Source organism: Carassius gibelio, chromosome B16 (assembly GCF_023724105.1).
Source record: "Carassius gibelio isolate Cgi1373 ecotype wild population from Czech Republic chromosome B16, carGib1.2-hapl.c, whole genome shotgun sequence".
NCBI classification, from domain to species: domain Eukaryota; kingdom Metazoa; phylum Chordata; class Actinopteri; order Cypriniformes; family Cyprinidae; genus Carassius; species Carassius gibelio.
The window spans coordinates 30626610-30648334 of NC_068411.1; the positions used below are offsets into that span (position 1 = coordinate 30626610).

General features: G+C 37.2%; 1 protein-coding gene across 7 annotated transcripts in view; it reads left to right on the top strand.

Annotated features, from left to right (window-relative positions):
- Nucleotides 1-20779, top strand: part of kif13a (kinesin family member 13A) — a 52541-nt gene extending 31762 nt beyond the window's left edge. Inside the window, exons 17-41 of one of the 7 annotated variants that reach the window (XM_052578881.1) lie at nucleotides 535-742; nucleotides 2529-2691; nucleotides 2785-2928; nucleotides 3712-3861; nucleotides 4926-5090; nucleotides 5496-5669; nucleotides 6142-6293; nucleotides 7222-7354; nucleotides 7435-7581; nucleotides 8660-8695; nucleotides 9972-10071; nucleotides 10515-10641; nucleotides 11437-11492; nucleotides 11619-11743; nucleotides 12999-13175; nucleotides 13917-14009; nucleotides 14089-14241; nucleotides 14970-15047; nucleotides 15132-15182; nucleotides 15257-15362; nucleotides 15496-15647; nucleotides 17142-17288; nucleotides 17911-18610; nucleotides 18686-19126; nucleotides 19214-20779. In XM_052578881.1, the coding sequence (XP_052434841.1) occupies nucleotides 535-742; nucleotides 2529-2691; nucleotides 2785-2928; nucleotides 3712-3861; nucleotides 4926-5090; nucleotides 5496-5669; nucleotides 6142-6293; nucleotides 7222-7354; nucleotides 7435-7581; nucleotides 8660-8695; nucleotides 9972-10071; nucleotides 10515-10641; nucleotides 11437-11492; nucleotides 11619-11743; nucleotides 12999-13175; nucleotides 13917-14009; nucleotides 14089-14241; nucleotides 14970-15047; nucleotides 15132-15182; nucleotides 15257-15362; nucleotides 15496-15647; nucleotides 17142-17288; nucleotides 17911-18610; nucleotides 18686-19126; nucleotides 19214-19353 (4118 nt within the window). In that variant the 3' untranslated portion in view covers nucleotides 19354-20779. Of the gene's footprint in view, nucleotides 1-534; nucleotides 743-2528; nucleotides 2692-2784; nucleotides 2929-3711; nucleotides 3862-4925; nucleotides 5091-5495; nucleotides 5670-6141; nucleotides 6294-7221; nucleotides 7355-7434; nucleotides 7582-8659; nucleotides 8696-9971; nucleotides 10072-10514; nucleotides 10642-11436; nucleotides 11493-11618; nucleotides 11744-12998; nucleotides 13176-13916; nucleotides 14010-14088; nucleotides 14242-14969; nucleotides 15048-15131; nucleotides 15183-15256; nucleotides 15363-15495; nucleotides 15648-17141; nucleotides 17289-17910; nucleotides 19127-19213 lie in introns of all 7 variants that reach the window. The other 6 variants (XM_052578883.1, XM_052578877.1, XM_052578878.1 and 3 more) reach the window with 6 other exon arrangements.
- The last annotated feature ends 946 nt before the right edge of the window (nucleotides 20780-21725 follow it).

Genomic DNA, 21725 nt, shown 5'->3' on the forward strand with positions numbered 1-21725 from the left:
CCCTAGCCTTTTAACTCTAGTGTATACTGTCAATGTACTGTTACATGCATGTTTTCATTTTCCTCTTAATTACATAATTGATGAGGGTTTACATGAATAATCACTGCATGTTGACACATTTTTGCATGTGTTTGATTATTTAGGTGGTGAAAGATGACTTTACATTTCCGTCTTCTGCTCCGTCTCTTTTTCACACTTTTAAAAACATGAATAAATCTAATCAACTTCAATAAATTAAGCATGTCCTATTTTGCTAAAGTCACATTACATGACTTTACTGATTTGCACGAGAAATTATGCTTTTATCAAAGAGTGAAAGTGCACGGCTAGAAAGGAGGCGCAATAAGTGTTTATCTCTAATAGATTCTAATATAACGTCTTCTCAGTATCATTATATGGAATATAAACCATCGATATATCCCTGTAACAAGATCAATGTAGCCGCTTGTACTCTCACTGCTTATTATTATAAAATTACTTTCTTTATGTATTTACAGTTTTCATTTTCATGTGTGTATGTTATCCTGGTGTCAGACCCCATGCAGCAGGCGGTGCAGGCTCTGGAGAAGCAGTACGTGGAGGAGAAGCGTGTGGCGCTGGAGGAGCAGAGGATGATGTACGAGCGCGAGCTCCAGTCTCTGCGCCAGCAGCTCTCTCCAGAGAAAGTGTCTCAGCACCAGCGCTGCAGCAGCTTCCCCACACACACCACACACAACAAACTACGCCTGTGGAGCGACGAGAGGTCAGGACACACACACACACACCACACACAACAAACTACGCCTGTGGAGCGACGAGAGGTCAGGACACACACACACACACACACACACACCACACACAACAAACTACGCCTGTGGAGCGACGAGAGGTCAGGACACACACACACACACCACACACAACAAACTACGCCTGTGGAGCGACGAGAGGTCAGGACACACACACACACACACACACCACACACAACAAACTACGCCTGTGGAGCGACGAGAGGTCAGGACACACACACACACACACACACACACCACACACAACAAACTACACCTGTGGAGCGACGAGAGGTCAGGACACACACACACACACCACACACAACAAACTACGCCTGTGGAGCGACGAGAGGTCAGGACACACACACACACACACACACCACACACAACAAACTACGCCTGTGGAGCGACGAGAGGTCAGGACACACACACACACACACACACACACCACACACAACAAACTACACCTGTGGAGCGACGAGAGGTCAGGACACACACACACACACACACACACACCACACACAACAAACTACGCCTGTGGAGCGACGAGAGGTCAGGACACACACACACACACATACACACACACACACACACTCACACATATACACACACACACTCACACACACACACACATACACACACCACACACAACAAACTACGCCTGTGGAGCGACGAGAGGTCAGGACACACACACACACACACACCACACACACCACACACAACAAACTACGCCTGTGGAGCGACGAGAGGTCAAAACACACACACACACACACACACACACCACACACAACAAACTACACCTGTGGAGCGACGAGAGGTCAGGACACACACACACACACACACCACACACAACAAACTACGCCTGTGGAGCGACGAGAGGTCAGGACACACACACACACACACACCACACACAACAAACTACGCCTGTGGAGCGACGAGAGGTCAGGACACACACACACACACACACACACACCACACACAACAAACTACGCCTGTGGAGCGACGAGAGGTCAGGACACACACACCACACACACCACACACACCACACACAACAAACTACGCCTGTGGAGCGACGAGAGGTCAAAACACACACACACACACACACACACACACACACACACCACACACAACAAACTACACCTGTGGAGCGACGAGAGGTCAGGACACACACACACACACACACACACACACCACACACAACAAACTACGCCTGTGGAGCGACGAGAGGTCAGGACACACACACACACACACACACACACCACACACAACAAACTACGCCTGTGGAGCGACGAGAGGTCAGGACACACACACACACACACACACACTCACACACACACACACACACACAAAAAAAAAATTGTTTTGGAAATATACATATTAATTTATTATTATTTATTATTACTTATTACTTATATATTACTTATCATTTTTGTCAGTTTAATTTTTTTTTTTTACTTAATTTTTTGTTTTAGTAACTAGTATTTCATCTTAAACTAAATTCAAATCAGACATTTTTTACATTTAGTTATTATTATTTTTATTAGTTTTTTGCTCACAATGCATTATGGGATCAATTTCACTATAAACATACATGCAATGCAAGCAAAAGAAGGTACTCAGAAGGCATAACTTATTTTTGAAATGGCCTTCATGTTGGAGATTGTGCACGTGATGCCTTAAAATATTGCCTACATAGGCAGCTCACTAGGTCTTGGCACAGATCTGTATTTACAGCGTTAGGCATCTTGTGTCTGTGTGTTTCAGGGACGAACTGTTTCGTCAGAGTTTGTCTCGGCTGCGTGAGCAGTTGGTCCGAGCGAACGCTCTTGTGCGAGAAGCTAACTTCCTGTCCGAGGAGATGCATAAACTCACCGACTATCAGGTCACGCTGCAGATCCCGGCCGCCAACCTCAGCGCCAACCGCAAGGTGAGAAACGCTCACGTTTACATGCATTCATTCAGCAGACGCTTTCGTCCAGAGCTCTGTGATGTTACATTGCTGTCATTATTTTAATCCCAGCGTGGTGCCATAGTCAGTGAACCGGCCATCCAGGTGCGACGTAAAGGGAAGGGAACACAGGTGTGGACCATCGAGAAACTAGAGAACAAACTAGTGGACATGAGAGACCATTACAGAGACTGGAGGGAGGGAACACAGGAAGTGGTGAGTGAAAGAAAACGATGCTTTTATTCATCAAGGATACATTTAACCGATCAGTAAAGACATTTATAATGTTACAAAATATTTACATGTATATTGAAAATAAAGTTTCTTGAGCAGCAAATCATCATATCTGAATAATTAAAAAAAATCTGGATTATCTTAATTCTCCCTTCCACAAATTAAGGCCCTAAAAAGGTCATAGCAGAAGTCTTCAATTCATTAAATTCAGAAAAATCATTAAATGTTGCATGACCTGCAAAAAATTTTATATCTTCATTATTTTTGTCTCGTTTTCCAATACAATATCTAAACATCTTTAAATCAAGACACATTTACTTGAGAAACAATATGAAGTCTTCTGAGGCAGTTTATAAATTAAATTTGTTTATTTTTATTTAGTTGTTTATGTACTTATATTTACTCATTATTTATTTACATTTTTGTCATTTACTCATGTATTAACTAATTATTTGTATTTGCTTATTTGTGTTATTTAGACATAATACAATATATATACTAATTAATTAATTTACTCATTTATTCCTTTTGTCTTATTTATTTGTTAATTTGCTCATTTGTTAATTTATTTACTCATTTTTTTGAAAATGTAATTTTTCTGACCTTTGTCGGCAGATAGTTGTTTTTGTTTTGATCATAAACTCACTTCAGTTTGATGAATTTCTTTGTGTCTCTTTCCTTTACTTGATCTTAGAAAGGTCTAAAAATGTCTCAAATGTTCTCTGTTTTGGTTGATTTGGTGTTTTTTCCCTGTGTTTCTCCCAGGTGAACCGTCTGCACAGTAAGGCGGGTGATCCGTTCTATGAAGCGCAGGAGAATCACAACCTAATCGGCGTGGCTAACGTCTTCCTGGAGTGTCTATTTCATGATGTGAAACTGCAGTACGCCGTTCCCATCATCAGCCAGCAGGGGGAGGTGAGCAGATGTCTGTATAGTAAACAGGCTGTTGTAGTGTGTTCACACCAAACGACTCTAGATAAGGGATGGGCGATACCACTTAAATAATTTGCAATAGAATACAGATACTTTTAAAATCTAGTATCGTCGATATTGATACTTTTAAAGCGGAATATTGTTTTTATCAAAACCGATACAATATCGATACTTTTAAATTCTAGTATTGTCGATGCCGATACGATACAGATACTTTTAACGGGTTGTATCATAGATATCGGTACCGATACTTTTAAATGGTAGTATCATCAATATTGATACAATATTTTTAAAGGTTAGTATTTTTGACACCGATACAATACTTCTAATCTGAAACTAAAATAGCACTTGCATATCATTGCTCATATGTTTTAATTGCTTCTGTTGTCCTCATTTGTAAGTCGCTTTGGATAAAAGCATCTGCTAAATAACAAAATTTAAATATAATGTAAATAACAAAACCAAATTTACAATTTTAAAACAAGCCTCAAATTAAATAAATAACACAAATTAAACTAATCTTTTAATTTAAGCAAAATAAGGCTTTGTCTGTGTTCTTTCCATTTAAAATTAGAGGCAACCACTGCATTCGAATCACGATCCAAACAAAGATGCTGCATACATGCAACATGAGCAGATTTTAATCTAAATTAAATTGTATAATTTCAGAATTTGATGCCAAAACAGAATAGATGGACTTAGTTTTGTGAAAATATACATATAAATATCTGCATAAACAGAAACGGTAGACGAGCTGAACGAGACGCAGATTCACTCTCTGCCAGCAGGTGGCGCTTAAAGCGTATCCTTGGTTGCTGCAAACCAGCGCTGCACTTACAAACATTAATATGCATTATACAGAGTCAAGATGAAAAGAAAAAATACCATCTAAACTTTTATTAATACAGTTAGTTGCCCTCAAACATACATTCATATAAACTCCTAACGGTAACCCTTATTTAGCATCTTAACCGATCTGAATCATCACATATTTGAATCGGTTTTCAACCAGCTGGTGGTTAAGCGTTACATCCTACTGTTGGCAGGTGGCAGGTCGTCTCCAGGTGGAGCTGCTGCGGGTGAGTGGCGTCGTTCCCGAGCGTTTGGCCGGAGGAGACGATTCCTCCGAGAACTCCAGCCAGAGCAGCGGATACGAGGTCATGGACAACAACGGAGAGATCGTCCACATGGCCAGAAAACTCACCTGCAGGGTACAACACTCAGTTCACTTCTAACACGCTTTTGAGAACGACAGCTTGCACCAATCCTAATGAACTTTTGAGATACTTTTGTCGATTAAAATAGAATGCCAACTTGCAAGAATATTAGCACTGTTACTTTATAATTATTATACTTTATAATAGTTAACTGAACATTGTTAGTGCAAATAATGCTGATGTAAATGTCACCAGGGAAAGCATTAGTTAGATTAGGTTGAATGTAATAAACTAATCACTAATGCTACTCTTTGTGTTATAGTGAATTTATGAATGTCATTTGATTGTGAAGCATGTACCGTAAAAATCTGATCTGCTGGTCGTATCTGTAATAGTTTGAGAAGTGTTTAGTATTGTGGTAAACACTCACTGCTGCGCTTGCGTTGTGTTTCATCTCAGGTGCGGATCAGAGAGGCATCTGGTCTTCCTCTAAACCTCTCCAACTTCGTCTTCTGTCAGTACACCTTCTGGGAACAATCAGAGCCCGCTGTGGCTCCGCCCATCGTCAGCCCAGACACACCCCCCTCACAGACGGCCGACGCCCACTTCACTGTGCGTTTCGATCACTGCAAGGTAAAAACGATACTATTTGCTTTTTATAGTTTTAATTTTATATTTTCAGTTTGATGTCATTTTTTTTATTGTTATTATTACTAGTGCCTATTTTTATTTCCTATTATTTCCTATTTATTTTTTATTGTATTTATTTTTTATTCCATCATTTAATTAATTAGATTATGTACTTTTTTTTGTTATTCCTAATGTGCAATGATTTATTATTATAATTTTTTTGTTTTTATTTATTATTATCATTAATAAATAATACATAATAATGTTTTTATCAAATTGAAGTTTTGATATGACTGCTGTTGTTATTACTGTTGTTATTTTTTGTTTATTTTCTTACAATATTATTGTATAAAACTCATTGGAATATTGTTATGATTATTTAACATTTTATTACTTGTGAGTTTGCCGTGAGTGTGCTGATGTGATCTTAAATGATAAATCAATCAATCTGCTTTCGTTGTGTGTCTGCGGGCAGGATTTCCTGGTGCATGTGACCGAGGAGTTTCTGGAGTTCATCTCAGACGGCGCTCTGGCCATCGAGGTCTGGGGTCACCGCTACGCTGGGAACGGCCGGTCCATGCTGGAGATGGACGCACTGCAAGCCAAGAGACGGACGCTCAGAGACAGGTGCATTATACAACTAAACAAAATTAAATTTAGGCTAATTTACTTGAGTTTCTGACTAAATTTTTTATTTCATGTTATAAATTAGCTCTTCAATTGCTTGCACAAAGGCGCTAGTGCACGCTGTAGCCTATATCCTTTCATATCAAATTAAAATTGAATTAAAAATTGTATTTATGCATCTAGCAGACGCTTTTATTCAAAGCGACAGTGCATTCAGGCTATCAATTTTTACTTATCATGTGTTCCCGGGGAATCGAACCCCCAACCTTGATAGCATAGTGATCTACCAATTGAGCTACAGGAATATCTCAACTGAGAAATAAACTACTTGCATGTTATGTTGTGGTCAGTAAAGTCATGAAGTTACCAAAAAGGATATTAAAGCTGCCTTAAAACAAAACTGTGCATGAATGTAATATACTGTATTTTACACGAGTCACAAAGGTTTTTACAATGGTTCTGGAGCAGCCCAGCTCTTACACACCTGATTCAATTAAAACATTAACGAAACATTGTATGATTATTCCTTAAAAATAAGGTGTTTATAAATTAAGTAGTAGTTGCCAATTATATACATTCTGCTGAACAGTAATAATGTATTTCTGCAACAATTTCTTCAAGTTAAACCGAACTTTTATTTTGACGGGTTGCTGTGAATACCTTTACATTTCTGTGTGTATATGATATGAGAATAATTTTACTGTCATGAAGTGTCTTTCAGAGCAGTTCTGGAGATGTTGTTCATATATTTATGTCTTCATTTAGCGAGAGGGCAGACATTAATATCACTACAAGCATCACGCTTGCACTTCAGTACGAATAGTTAACAAAACCCCATGTCCGTGACATTCATCAACACAGAGACATGCAGAATTCATATTTAAATAGTAGTAGTAAAATGTAAATAGTAAATTTGTGTGTGTGACAGGTGGAGTGAAGTGTCGCGTCAGATCGAGTTGTGGGTCTCCATACAGGAGCTGAACGAACAGGGCGAGTATTCGTCTGTAGAGCTTCATCCGAGCAGAGACGACAGCACTGGAGGAGTGTTTCAGCTGCGTCAGGTGCAACTGCATTCTGCATTTATTAATGAGAGCAGCTGATATTCAGAAGCATGAGCGTCTGTGTGTGTGTGTGTGTTCAGGGTCACTCACGGAGGCTGCAGGTGAACGTCCGGCCGGTCCAGCACTCTGGGACGCTTCCACTGCTGGTGGAGGCCATGCTTTCCGTCTCCATCGGCTGCGTTTCTGCTCGATCCACCAAACTACAGAGACCTCTGGACAGCTATCAGGTCAGTTAGACCGACAAAAACACAACACACACGGCAGAACATTTAGACCAGAAGAAAACATTATCAGTACTTCAAATAATACAAACATTAACTGAAATGAGGGTTAAAATGAACACCATTAAAAACACTGAAATAAAAAAAAAAAATCCATATATATATATTCATTAAAGTGCATTTTAATTAGTTCCCAAGGAAACACTTCTCATTTTCATTTAGTTTAGCTTGATGTACTAGAATAACTAAAACTAAAATTAAAAAAACACTATGTAGACATATTTTAAAAACATTACTTAAATCTTAATAAAATTTAAAACACAAACAAAAGATATAAAAATCATCCATGTTCAAACTATTAATATAAAATACAATAGTATCTCATTGATTGAATAAAATATAGAAAACGTTAACTTTATTTTTTTTGTCATTTTCATTTTAGTTCAAAACTAAAATAAGTAGAATGAAATAACCTAAAACATAAAAACGATTGATAAAATTATAAATTATACTAACGATACAAAATTACTTACATTTGAACTAAATCATAAATGATAAAATATAAAAATAAAATCTAATTGAAAATGTTAACATAAACTATAATAGTATCTCAGTGATACTAAAATAACACAGATCTGCAGCATCCTTCACTTGAAATGTTAGAAGTTTTCTTTTTTTTTATAATTTTTACGGAAGTACGACATAGTTCAAGTAAAAATAGAAATGCAAAAAAGAGAGAGAGAGGGGAAAGAAAAGGAGAAAAGAAGTAAAAAAGAAGTTAGAAAAAGTGACATTCAAATTAAATGAAAATTAATGATTAAGGTATAATTAATTTATAAATATAAATTTATATATTTATTTAATTTAAAGTATCAGAATGGTTCAGAATTATTTATTTTATTTTTTTATAAAGTTCTGCAGTGTTTTAGTTTTCATTCTGCATCCATTATCGGTAGATTTATCGGTTATCGGTTAGTGGTGTGTTCAACTTCGTGATATTTATCGGTAAAATGTACAAGCGTTTAGAGAGTGAATGTGAGTCCATCAGTGGATCTGAGTGTGTGACAGGCTGTATTCTCTCCAGCAGAGGGAGGAAGACACCGATATGGATAGTTATCAGGTATTCTGACTTCTGCTGATCATGTGCTTCAGACAGGAGTGTGATGAAATTAAGATCATGATCGTCCATTAATGAGGCTGATATTATAATTTCACTGAGAGATTCCTGCACTAACACACTGCTGTCTTCACCGGTCACATGATCAGTGCATGGCTGCATGATTCTGCATGTTTACGTGCGTTTGAGCTGCTCTAGATGGAGCTGCATACAGTATAAGCACTTAATCTGTCTGAAAACGCCACGCTGGATTTAATATGCATTTATTCAGTCATCTTTGTGTTTATCATGATGTTGTGTAAGTATCAAACCTTGATGCTTGGCTCCAAATCTGCTCCTGACACCATGTCTACACTGGATTACACTGAAATCTACTTTACCATTGGCAGTGTGCATACTAATGTAACACATACAAAACTGCTTACAAAAGATGATTTTACTTTAAAACAAGCTTAAATAAAAATAGATTTAAATAAAAAGGGGAAAAAAACAAGTAAAAAAACACATTCTGCATGCTTTAAAATGACACAAACACACACACACACACACACACACACATATAATATTATATATTATATATATCATATATTATATTATATATAATATTACATCAAAAGGCAACACAATATAGAAAATATTAAAAATGTAAGTTTTATATGTAACTTTTTCGTTTTAAATGTTATTTTTATTGTTATATAATTGAAAATATAAAAAAAAATTAGGTTTTCTATATTATATGTATATTAATTTGTTGCATTTTAAAATGCATAAAAATAAACATTTTGTATAATAATTTAATATGTATTTTATGCAATGTGACTTAATTCGTATATTAATCATATTAATAATTTCTGGAATAAATTTTTTGTATTATGTATAATAATTATAATATTATATTATTATAATATTATATTATAATATAATATAATTTTTTTTTTTAATGTAACATTCAATATATTTCTTAGTATTTATCTATAATAATAATATTATTTAAAATACAAAAAGTTTATATTGGTCCATATTTCTCAGCCTTCTGAGGATATTTAATATATTTATCTCAGTTTTTCATATAATTAGGCATAAAAAAATAATTACACAATATTGTAGATATTTGGCACCACGCCAAATTGTAAAAATGTGTTTACTGTAGATATATCAGTGCAATCGACTTCAGATGGGATCTTCAGATTCTTTAAGTTTTTGATGTTTTTTCTGTCTCAAACGAGCCTTAATGGTCCACTGACAGCAGCGAATCTGAGCTCTGTATGTGGTTCTGCAGGAGGAGGATCTGAACTGTGTTCGGGAGCGCTGGTCTGAAGCCCTCATCAAACGCAGGGAGTATCTAGAGGAGCAGATCAAGAAGATCATCAATAAGTCAGGTTGGTGTAGTAATCTCTTTATTTGTCCCTTCACAGAACAATTTATACAGCATCAACCTCACAAACAGAAAAAGTGCATAAGACATCATGACGAAAACTGATAGAACAAAAACATCACAAGAAGTGCAACCACAACAAAACCCTGGCATTAACAGTGCACCATTTTTATTATATATTGTGCACCTCATGGTACGCCTTTACCTTTATGTTTCAAATAATCATTTATAATCAAGACTGCATTAGAAACAAAAAATCTAGAAGCTCTAACAGTCTTCCCCTTGGGCACTTGATATCATCTGCTTGAAGGAAGCAGTTCAAATTCTAAAGATCAAAATGTGAGATGTATCATCTAAGATCACACAGAGCAGATATCCCCAACATTTTTGTGCTTTTGATTGATTAAGATGTTGGCACATGTGATGTGATTTGCCTGTGATCTCCAGAGAAGTGCGAGGAGGACGTTGAGCGAGAGGCTCGGCTGGTGGAGCAGTGGGTCGGTCTGACGGAGGAGAGGAATGCCGTGCTGGTCCCGGCCCCTGGCAGCGGGCTCCCGGGGGCCCCGGCGAACTGGTAAGAACTGAACCACAGGAGACCAGTGTAGACCAGTCCTGCTCAATCTTAGCTTTATGCTGCGTTCACACCAGACGCGACTTGAGAGAATAAATCTGCACGAAAATTCACCAAAGTGAATTTCGTTAGTCAAAATGCCCGAACACTCAGTTTGTGCCACGTCATTCACACGAAACGCGAAATGCACCGCAGTTTTTAAATGTATGCATCTGTTCAAAATTTTATACAAATTTAGGTTTATTAGGAGAACAATGTTTGGTCGAGATACAACTATTTGAAAATCTGAGGGAGCAAAAAAAAATCCAAATATTAAGAAAATTGCATTTAAAATTCATTTAAAAGGGATACTCCAACCTAAAAAGAAAATTTAACCATAAGAGCTCAATTCGTCTTTGGAACACATTTTAACATATATCGAATGCAAACCTGGAGGCTTGAGACTGTCCCATAGACTGCCAAGTAAATAACAGTGTCAAGGTCCAAAGAAGGAATTATTAAATAAAGGCGTTATTTTAGTGTTCACAGCTTACAAAAATTCTTTAAGTCGCTTCATGTAACCCATATGATGACGTGGACCTTGATGATGTCATTTACTTGGCAGTCTATGGGACAGTCTCAAGCCTCCAGGTTTTGATTCAAAATATCTTAAATTGTGTTCCGATGACGAACTGAGCTTTTACGGGTTTGGAACGACATGGGTGTACGTTAGAAAGTATTTTGGGGTGGAGTAACCATTTAAGTTTATCGGCACTGAAATTTATTGAAGTAAATTGTCTTGTGTTGTTATTGCTCAAGGGTTCCCCCTGCTGGCATGGAGGCTCATATTCCTGTGCTGTTCCTGGATCTGAATGGTGAGATATATTGATCTTTAGGGTTAGAAGGCTGAAGGTTGTCCTGGTTTGCATGACCCTGTCAGATCAGTGATTTAGTCTGGTTTGCTTGTGATGGTTAATTTATCTGTAATGTGTGTTTTGCAGCTGATAACCTGACGGTGAGCGATCAGCTGACCGGTCCTCACGCCGCCGGTGTTAACTCAATCCTCCCCAAAGAGCACGGCAGCCCGTTCTTCTACCTGCCCATCATCAGACACAGCCATGACGAGGTGACCAGAGTTACACCTGTTCATATGACACTGACGTTTGTCTGCTAAAATAACTCAACATGCTCAGAGCTCATGGTGGTGCTTTTTCAGAGGTTTATATGTTAGAGTTTTTAATATGTAAATGAACCAATGTGAATAATGCAAATTACCAAAAAGACTAGTAAGATGTCTGGATGCATTACAGGCATCATAATTAGGGATTGGTGGTTGTCTTGAATAAAATGTCTTACTTTGAAAAATAATTCATGATGGTACTAAATTATAGTATATGTATATATGTCAGAATCAAACAAATTTAAAAAAGTCGTAAAAAAAAAGCACATTAAATTAAGTTTCTAATTTCAAGGTTTTCAAATAAGTTTTTGGAGAATAAAATGTCAAAATTTGGTTGAAGTAATGTTATTTTGTCATTATGTAAAAATTCAAACAATGTGCTTTTTCTGACGTGTGCATATTAAAATATATAAAAGAATAAGGAAGCATATTAAATTTTATTGTTTTAAATGAGTAAAAAATTCTTACTGACAAATGGTTAGTACTTCGGATAGTGGCAAATTAAAAAAATGTAAAATTACAACTAATTATTATTTGGGGTGAAAGTAATTAGTCTTTTGATATGCCATAAATTAATTTTTGTTGTAAATATGCCTGACAAGATTGTTACACTGAATTATATTTTAATGCATCTCTTCTGTAAATCAGGGGAAAATTTATGATATTTATTTTTTGCTGAGAAAAACATAAACAAAATTGCAATTAAGTTAAACAGAATATTTTTGTATTTTGGGATGGGAAAACAACAATTTAAAACAGTATTACACTCATTGTGTTTATGCTTAAACCCTTTTTCATCTTTGACCCATGTTTATATATGTATTATTGTTTAGTGTAGTTATTTTTGGTGACAAAAAATTATATTAATGCTAATCTAATAAAATTAACAAGTGAGAGAAATCCAAATTACAACAACAACTAAAAAAAAGCAAGGTATATATCTATATGCATTACATTCATCAAAATGTGCGATTTTGTCATGTTGACTTATTATTGTCCATTATTAAGTCATAATGGATCTAAAATTTGCTTTATACAAATTATATTTTTTCTCCCTCCTCTTTTGCTATTTAGTTTACTTGTTTATTTATTTAAATTTATTTATACATTCATTTTTTTTTCTTTTTTTTTTAAATGAGAATTATGACAGGCGTGTAATTGTTAATTATGTTCAAATATGACTGATTTCTCTTGCACTCAGGTGTCGGCTGTGTGTTCCTGGGATTCCTCCATCCACGACTCCATCCATCTGAACCGGATCACGGCCCCCAGCGAGCGGATCTACCTGATCGTGAAAGCCACGGTTCAGCTCAGTCACCCGGCGTCTGTGGAGCTGGTGCTGCGCAAGAGGATCGCCGTCAACATCTACAACAAACAGGTCTGCAAACACTGGGAGGTTTCCATACACTCACATCTTAAGTACTTTATGACAACAATAATATTGTGCACTGCTGTTTCACATCAACTCTGATTTCCCTCCTTTCAGTTGCCATTAGAATTCTCACATTAAATTAAACTGTTAATTATTTTATTCGTGAAGTACACTATCATTCAATAAGATTTTAAATGTTTTTAAAGAAGTCTCTTTTGCTTACTAAGCCTGCTTCTATTTGATCCAAAGTGTGGCAAAAGCTGTAATATTGTGACATATTTTTACTATTTAAAATAACTGCTTTCTATTTAAATATATTTTAATACAAAATTTATTTCTGTGATGCGCAGCTGAATTTTCAGCATAATTACTCCAGTCATAAGTGTCTTCGTATTTAAACATGGTTTAGAAAGTAGCACAGTTGCTTTATTTACAGGGTTTTCAGAGTAACGCCTGCATTTCTGCTGTTCAGCGCCATCTGCTGTCAGAGAGTGAAAGTGCACTTGTGCATTTTGACCAGTTTATGGGAAAAGTATTTTTAAAATGCAAAAAATCCAGTGTCCACGATAGCAATATTGTGCATGTTCATCATCATGATATATCACATTACCGAATACCAGCACGTGTCTTAATCAAATAAATGCAGACTCGGTGAGCAAAAGAGAATTCTTTAAAAAAATTTAAAAATCTTACTGTTTAAAAAGTGTTATCTTGTTTAATGTTAAATACATGACGGATGTCTCGTAGAGTTTCACTCAGAGCCTGAAGAGACGGATGTCTTTGAAGAACGTTCTGTACTCCTGTGGAGTGACGTATGAGATCGTGTCCAACATACCAAAGGTACAAACTTCACACTGTTTCTTCATCATGTATGTATTTCTAAATGCACTGATCACACACCTGCTGTCTTAATGAACAGGCGTCTGAAGAGCCGGAGGAGCGCGAGACTCTGGCCTTGATGGCGGCGCGAGGAGAGAGCGAGGAGACGCTCGATGGAGAGACATACATAGAGAAATACACCAGAGGAGTGCTGGAGGTGGACAATATTCTGTGTCTGGAGAGACTGCGGCAGGTTTGGCTTCACTTTAGGACAGATGTCTCTCATTATCTGCTGTTCTTGCCGGAGTTTTAGTAGACTTTGACCGATATCAGTTTTTTTATTTATTTTCTTTAATACCGATTATTTGCATGATTTTGTGCACGATAACCGATATGCAGAACCAATATTTATTTATTTTTATTTTATATATATATATATATATATATATATATATATATATATATATATATATATATATATAAACCGATACTGATAAAGATTATTTGTCTATATGCTGATAACCGATATATAGAACCAACATTTCTAATAAATATTTATTGTTTTAATTCTATCTGTTGATTCTGCTGGAGTGTTTAGTAGAGATAGTCTGGTAATGTTTTTTTGTTTGCAACCGATACAGTTACAGATTATTAGCAGGTTTATGTGGCCAATAACCAATATACAGATCCACTATTTATTATTTTACTTCTATTTGCCGTTTCTGCTGGAGTGTTTAGTTGAGATTGACCGATATTGTTTTTTTTTTGTTTTTTGTTTTTAACCGATAATGATTACTTTACTTAAAATCTTTACCTCAAATCTCAAAGCGACCACATGATGGCGCCATTTATTGGTGGATCCAATATTACAAAACACTATACAATTATGAAAAAATCTTAAATATTGTGAAAGATCAAACCGATAGTAAAACCGATTATCGGTTGAACATGTGTTTAGTGTTTTTTTGTGTGTTTATTCAGGCCGTGACGGTGAAGGAAGCTCTCTCCGCTAAAGGCAGACACATACGGCGTAGTCTCAGCACGCCCAACGTCCAGCATGTAAGACCAGATCTACTGTTTACTAGTGTACAGAAACAAAATACCATGCATTGTGTGACAGGACTATAATATATATTTGTTTAGAGCTCTTGTTGTAAACCAGACGGGATTGGTTGTGATGATGAGGACGTAAAGGTTAGTGATCACTTACTCTAGACAGTGTGTTTGTTGTGAATGTCTCTGTCTAAGCGTTGACTTTATTTCCACAGACTCACTGCGACGGTCACACAGACGTCACCGAATCCAACATACATGAAGCTTCACTCAACAGTCCTCTGTCAAAAGACACGCCTGTCAAAAACAAAGAGAATCACGGTAAATTGTGAACCTGGCTAAAAAGCCACATTTACCATAAATTTCCCAGTTTTGGGTGTCAATGCTTTTAAGTTATTCTTTGTAGTGCATTTAGACACACTTATGCATCATTTCATGCAAATATTCTCCTCAGGATTGGTACCAGAGAGTCCAACGTTCTTCAACTCCAGTCCGTTTAAAGTTTTGTCTCCTCAGCCGCCCAAGTTCCTAAAATCTCTCTTGCCAGTGAAGGAGGAGAACAAAGTCAAGCGTTCTCTGGAGTCACGGCCTCTGCTTGGACAGGAGGTGATACACACACACACACACTCAATGCTTCGGTCCCATTATATGTTTCATTCTCACAAACCATTCATTTTATGTTTCCATCCACCACATTCTCACATATTTCATGATCTGACATTGATTCAGGCTCTGATGCCTGTCTTTAAGTGTTTTTAAATGTCTCTCAGCCCAGAGAAAGCTGTCCTTCAGCCAGGGTCCAAAATTAAGTCTAAATGCAAAATAAAAATCACCAATTGGCTGGTAATTTGATCAGGATCTCTAAAATGATACCTGCTTTGCATGAAGCGTCATCTGAATCTCACTAGTGACGTTGATTCAGTTCAAATCAAAGGCATAAAAATCAATCTGAAAAATAATTTAATAAATGAACCAACTAAATGTATATACAAGAAACTAAATTGTATTATTTCAATTTAAAAAAATGCAAAAAATATTTTTTAGTTTTTGAGGAATATGTATTGCCTGTGAATTTTTGCTTGTGGATTCTTCTGATATTGGTTAATTTTGGACCTTGTTCCCAGCATGCCTCAGTCCCTCAAGCCTGTCCATTTCTACACCCACAGATCGTGTATTCATTTATTTATTACAGATTTATTTGGACTGACCTGTATATGATACAGAACCTGTTAACCAGAAATTAGTTTAAAAGAATAGTTCACCAAAAAATATTTAATTCACTTCATCCTTGTTTATTTATTTATTTATTTATTTTACAATTTTTATTTGATACATTTAAAATGTTAAGTAAAAATATATATTAAAAAAAAAAAGATTCCTTGCCCCTTTTAAAGATGTGGGTAAATTTTAACAATTTTGTGATGTGCTTTTGTCATATTTATTAGTTTTTTATTATTATATTTAGGTTTAATTAATTTTTACTTTAGATTTGGTTCATTTTAGTTTTCATTGGTATTTAATTAGTAATTTATTAATGTAATATATCAATAGTTTTAGTTTTGATGAATAATAAACCCTGACAAAAACTATATAGTAAAAACATTTTTTTTATTAAATTAATATTAAAATTCAGATCATATAGACTACAGTTTTGACACTTATGTGTAATTTTTGTCAGGTCAGGGTTATTATCATTCATTAAAACTATTATTGAAACAGTTATTTGAAAAACTTAGTTTTAGATGCCTAGGCAGCGTTTCTAATTTAAAATAAAATTAAATATTTTTTATTTAAAAAAAAATGACACAAAAAAGCACATAAAAATATTTGTAAAATTAAGCTAAAACAAAAAATGTTACAAAAAATTCTTATTTAAAAGAGGAGCTTTGACTTTGTACAAAACATATGATGTTGTGTTCAGTGGAAGAAAATAATATAAAGAACATCAGAACAACATCAACTTGATTTTTTGTGTGAACTGTTCCTTTAAAAGCGCTGAATCTGTGGCTGTGTGCATGTTCACTTGTGTGCATCATGCGTGTAACCCATTGGCTGTACTGCATGGCCTATGTGAAGTGTGCTGTTGTGCCCTGATTGCAGAGCATGCATTGGTTTGCGGCTCCTGGCGGCCCCTGGTCCAGACCCAGGGCGCAGAGCGAGGGCCACGGTGATATCATCAGCAGCTCGGCCAATCACAGACAGCCCAGGCTGAGCACTGATCTCACTCACACACGGCCGCATGCTGCTGTAAGTCATCACATGCATGTTGCATACTAGATAGTACTAGGAAGGGCCCTGTTCAAACTGTCGATTACCATGGAAAATCATTTTTAACCTGCCTATGCTGTATATATTTTTTACATTTTATACCTTTTCCAATAAAATTTGAAATTGGCAGCTACCACACATCTGATTCCTTGATATTAGCTTAAACATAATTGTAAATATTCCTTCTAATAACTAAATTCAGTACATACACAAACAATTGTGCAGTTGAATTTCTGTATTTCATCCTTTTTAAAACGGTTTCTGATTAAATGAAGCTTATGATGCTGCCTTATCATCATCTTAGCACCATTTGCATCTCATTGCATCCCATCACCTTCATTTTATTGATGAATAACTGCATGAATCCCTCAGCTTGCATTTAACTCACTGACTCCAGCACTACACATATTACATTGCTAATTACAAATTCTTAGCTGATATGTTGCTTCAATGCTTCCAGTGTAGATCCACTATTGTGGACACAAAGACTAAATAAAGTAGCAGATGTGCTTCATGGTTTCATGAAAAAAGGGGTGATAGAGTCCCCTCCGGATCACTGCTTTGATGTTTGTTTCCTGTCTGGTTGTTGATGATTTATCAGGATTCAGAGGAGGAGGATCCTTACATGGATTCAGCCTTCACGCATTCCAGCAACCCAGGCTTTGGGTCTCTGGAGCTGCAAAACTTCAAGCCTTACATCCCAGAGGATTTTGCCAACTTTGAGGTGTACAATGCCAGCCTTGAGACCCAAGAGGGGGCTATGTGTGTTCAGGGTGAGATGGCATCAGGGATCGGGGTATTAACAGGGACACGGGCTGTGGAAAAAGAAGTGTCCCGTAGTCCCACAGCCAGCACATGCACAAGCGGCTACTTCTCTCATAGTGCCTCAAACGCCACGCTGTCCGACGTGCTCTTCAGTGGCAGCGATAGCTGCGACCAGCTAAACATGAAAGAACCTCCAGACCCTCAGGAAGCATTGCACGGAAGAGGGTTGCATCCTACCAGAGGTTCCTCGGGATCCGGTCCTGCCCAGAACATTCCTGCTCAGCCCTGTTCCCGTCAATGCACTGACCTGGACTGTTCTCCTCGGCTTCCCCGCAAGTGTATCCTGAGTGTCAGTCAAGAGTTCACAGACTTTAAGGGTGCAGATGACGGTGTAGGGGAAGTGGACCATGGTAACATTGCATGGAAGGCAGGATCGATTCCCAGAGACTTCAGGGGTGCAGATGATGGCATAAGAGAAGATTTTGGTAACATTGGATCGAAGAAGGAATCCGTTCCCCCAGGCTTTAAGGGTGTAGGTCATGGCGTAAGAGAAGATTTTGGTAACATCGGATCCAAGGAGGAATCCGTTCCCCAAGACTTTAAGGGTGTAGGTCATGGCATAAGAGAAGATTTTGGTAACATCGGATCCAAGGAGGAATCTGTTCCCCCAGACTTTAAGGGTGTAGGTCATGGATTAAGAGACAACCTTGGTAGCATCGGATCGAAGGCAGACTCGATTCCCCAAGCCAAAACCCAAGGTATGGATCCCCGACCCCAGTTCCATCTACACAATGGGAAAGAGTCTCCCAGTATCCCAGTACCTCATGCCAAGCCACAGCTGGAAGCAACTCAAGGACTTGAGTTCTTTGAGAATGCAGATCCTTCGGTAGATTCTAGTGAGGATGAGAATGGACCAGTTGCTCAGTTGCCGGACTGGATGGCCCCCGGTGAGCAAGTTTGGGTGGGCAAACGGAGTGGGACGGTGCATTACGTTGGAGGGGTAGAGTTTGCCAAAGGAATCTGGGTGGGAGTAGAGCTGGACCTTGCTGTAGGTAAGTGAACTCTTCCCTTTCTTGCTCTTTGTTGTTGAATCTGAACTCAACTCCTTGTAACCTTAGACCTTTCTTGTCCTTCTTAAGGCAAGCACAATGGTACGGTCCAAGGAAGGGTGTACTTCCGTTGTGCCACAGGTCATGGTGTCTTCGTGAAGCCATCCTGTTTGACTCGAGGGCCTCCGTCCATAGACACCGAACCTCAACCTGTAGGAGCAGGACAGTGACCCAATAGTTGGTAGATGATCTCTTCGACACCAGCACCAGCCACCACCTGGACAAACCAAGTGCTAACAGAATCCATCCTTCTGATTCGTTACAGATTTGTTGGTTTCCCTGATTCCATGGCAATAAACCCTTCCTGTGGTCTTGTTGAAATTATAGACCTATTTCAGTATCATCTTTGAATGTCGAGAGTTGCACAGTTGCACAAACTTGTTTTATATATCATGTATAGCTGTAATACTAACATCCTTCTTCGTTACCACTTCTTATATTACTAAATGTATTAATCGAACATTGCCTAACACTACTTTGAGTGAGTTTGAGATTTGGATGTGTGTTCTAGGTAAGAATGTACTACTGTTTATGACCTTTTTGTTTGCGTGATTTTATCAGGTATTACCAAAGACATAGCCTTTCAAATCTGCTGTGCAAGCTTCTTACGTAGATTACTTTGGACATGTGTTTCATGCTTGTGTTTTATGTATATGTGTTTGACTGATTTATGCTAAGTGCCATATTTCTGGTTGAAAGGCCACATGCCCATCAGAACTTCAAAATTGTAGAAAGAGTAGATTTAATGGTATTTTGATTGGACGGCAATCCAGTTGCTCGTACTCTGTTGTGTCACTGGCTTGTTGAGTTCTTTAACTGTTGAAGGACTGCCTTTATTTCTATTAACAGAGCTTTCTGTACGCTTGCACTGGAGTAACTTATCCTGGATGCACATTAAGTTACGTAATGCACAGACTTTTATGCATTATAAAAATACTGATTTGACGCTTCTCAGGAGGTTGACGGAACTGAGGTCACCTAATGCGGAGAGCACCTTGTTTTCTTTATCAGACCCTTGTCGGTAGGGAGTGTTATTGTTAAACGTAGATATCCCGGTCTGCTTCGTATTGGCTATAGACCATAGGCGCCCTAAATTACTGACACAAGCCCTGTTAATGAACAGGGTCTTTTTAGATAGTCGACTCCTAGGTTCACCTGCCTAATAATGACGCTTTCGAGCATTTAAATCCAGGTGTGTTTGACCACCGAGTAAGATTTTATTAGTTTGTGATACTAAAGTCAATATTAGTGTTTTTTATAGGTATAAATGGGAGATGGGCAATATCGGGGAAATTGGGACATAGCCTGAATAATGCTAGTATGTTTAGTGCCATGACCAGTGCTGTCATTATTGCTCTGTTTTACCTGAAGAACTGTGGATCTCATAAGAAGTGAATACTATTGCTGTCAATGGAGATGGTAAAATGAAAACCCAAGACCTTACTTAAAAGAAAACAGCTGCTCTCCTTGACAAGGAGCTGTACATAAAATGTATGAACATAGTATTTACAATATTATAAAATGTACAGAATTGTATTTATATTGTATCTCTGCAGATGTTGGTACAAAGATGTAGAATACATATTGTTTAAAAACTTTTTGTGTGTGCGTGTTCTTTTGCATTCGGTTATTGGTTGCTTTTCAGTTGTTTTGAGAGGTTTGCACCTAAAATTTAGAGAACTATTCATTTATCATGGTACGGAAAATATAATAGTAGTACTAAAACATAAACAATGTTTCTTTGCCTTTGTTGCTTAACTTTTTATGTTACATTTGACTAATAATGTCGAACCACAATGTAGTTTTTTGTGAGTATGTGTGTGAGTTTGTGTGTTTGTTTCTGTAAGTGTGCGTTTGTGTGTGTTTTTGTTTGCGTGTGCGTGTGAGTTTGTGTGTGTGTGTGTGTGTGTGTTTGTGTGTGTGTGTGTGTGTGTTGAAAGAAAAGCTAGGCCCTTGCTCAATAATTGGCCCGTGATCATGTATGAAGGGGGCCTGTCAAGTACAGTATATATATATACAGTTGTGCTCAAAATTATTCATGCTCTTGATAAATATGATCAAAGTAGGCTGTTAAAATAAGTCTGCACTGTTTATCCATTTGATATTTCTTATACACAATGGCCACAATTACTGATGCCCCTATATATTCTTATGATTATCTCTGAAGTCTATTTCATATTTGCATTTTTTGGCACACCAGGGTGACTAGGAGCATGTACGTATCCAGTCATGACTTCCTGTTTCACAGGAACATAAATATCAGGAAATATTGTAGTAGCCCATGCACAGGAAGCAGTGTGGTGTGCCACATCGCTTCCTGATATCGCATGAAATATATGAAATATATCCTGTCAATATGATCACTGACGACAGAAAGGTGGTGGTGGTGTGCGTAAATCAAGTTACTCCTCCCACTTCTGGTATTTTTAATTAGATTTCTTAACCCGTGCAAATTGGCTATTAATATTACAGACATATTGTTTTAAAATTACATTACTCCAACTAATTCTGTCCTAATAGGACTTTAAGAAAAATATATATA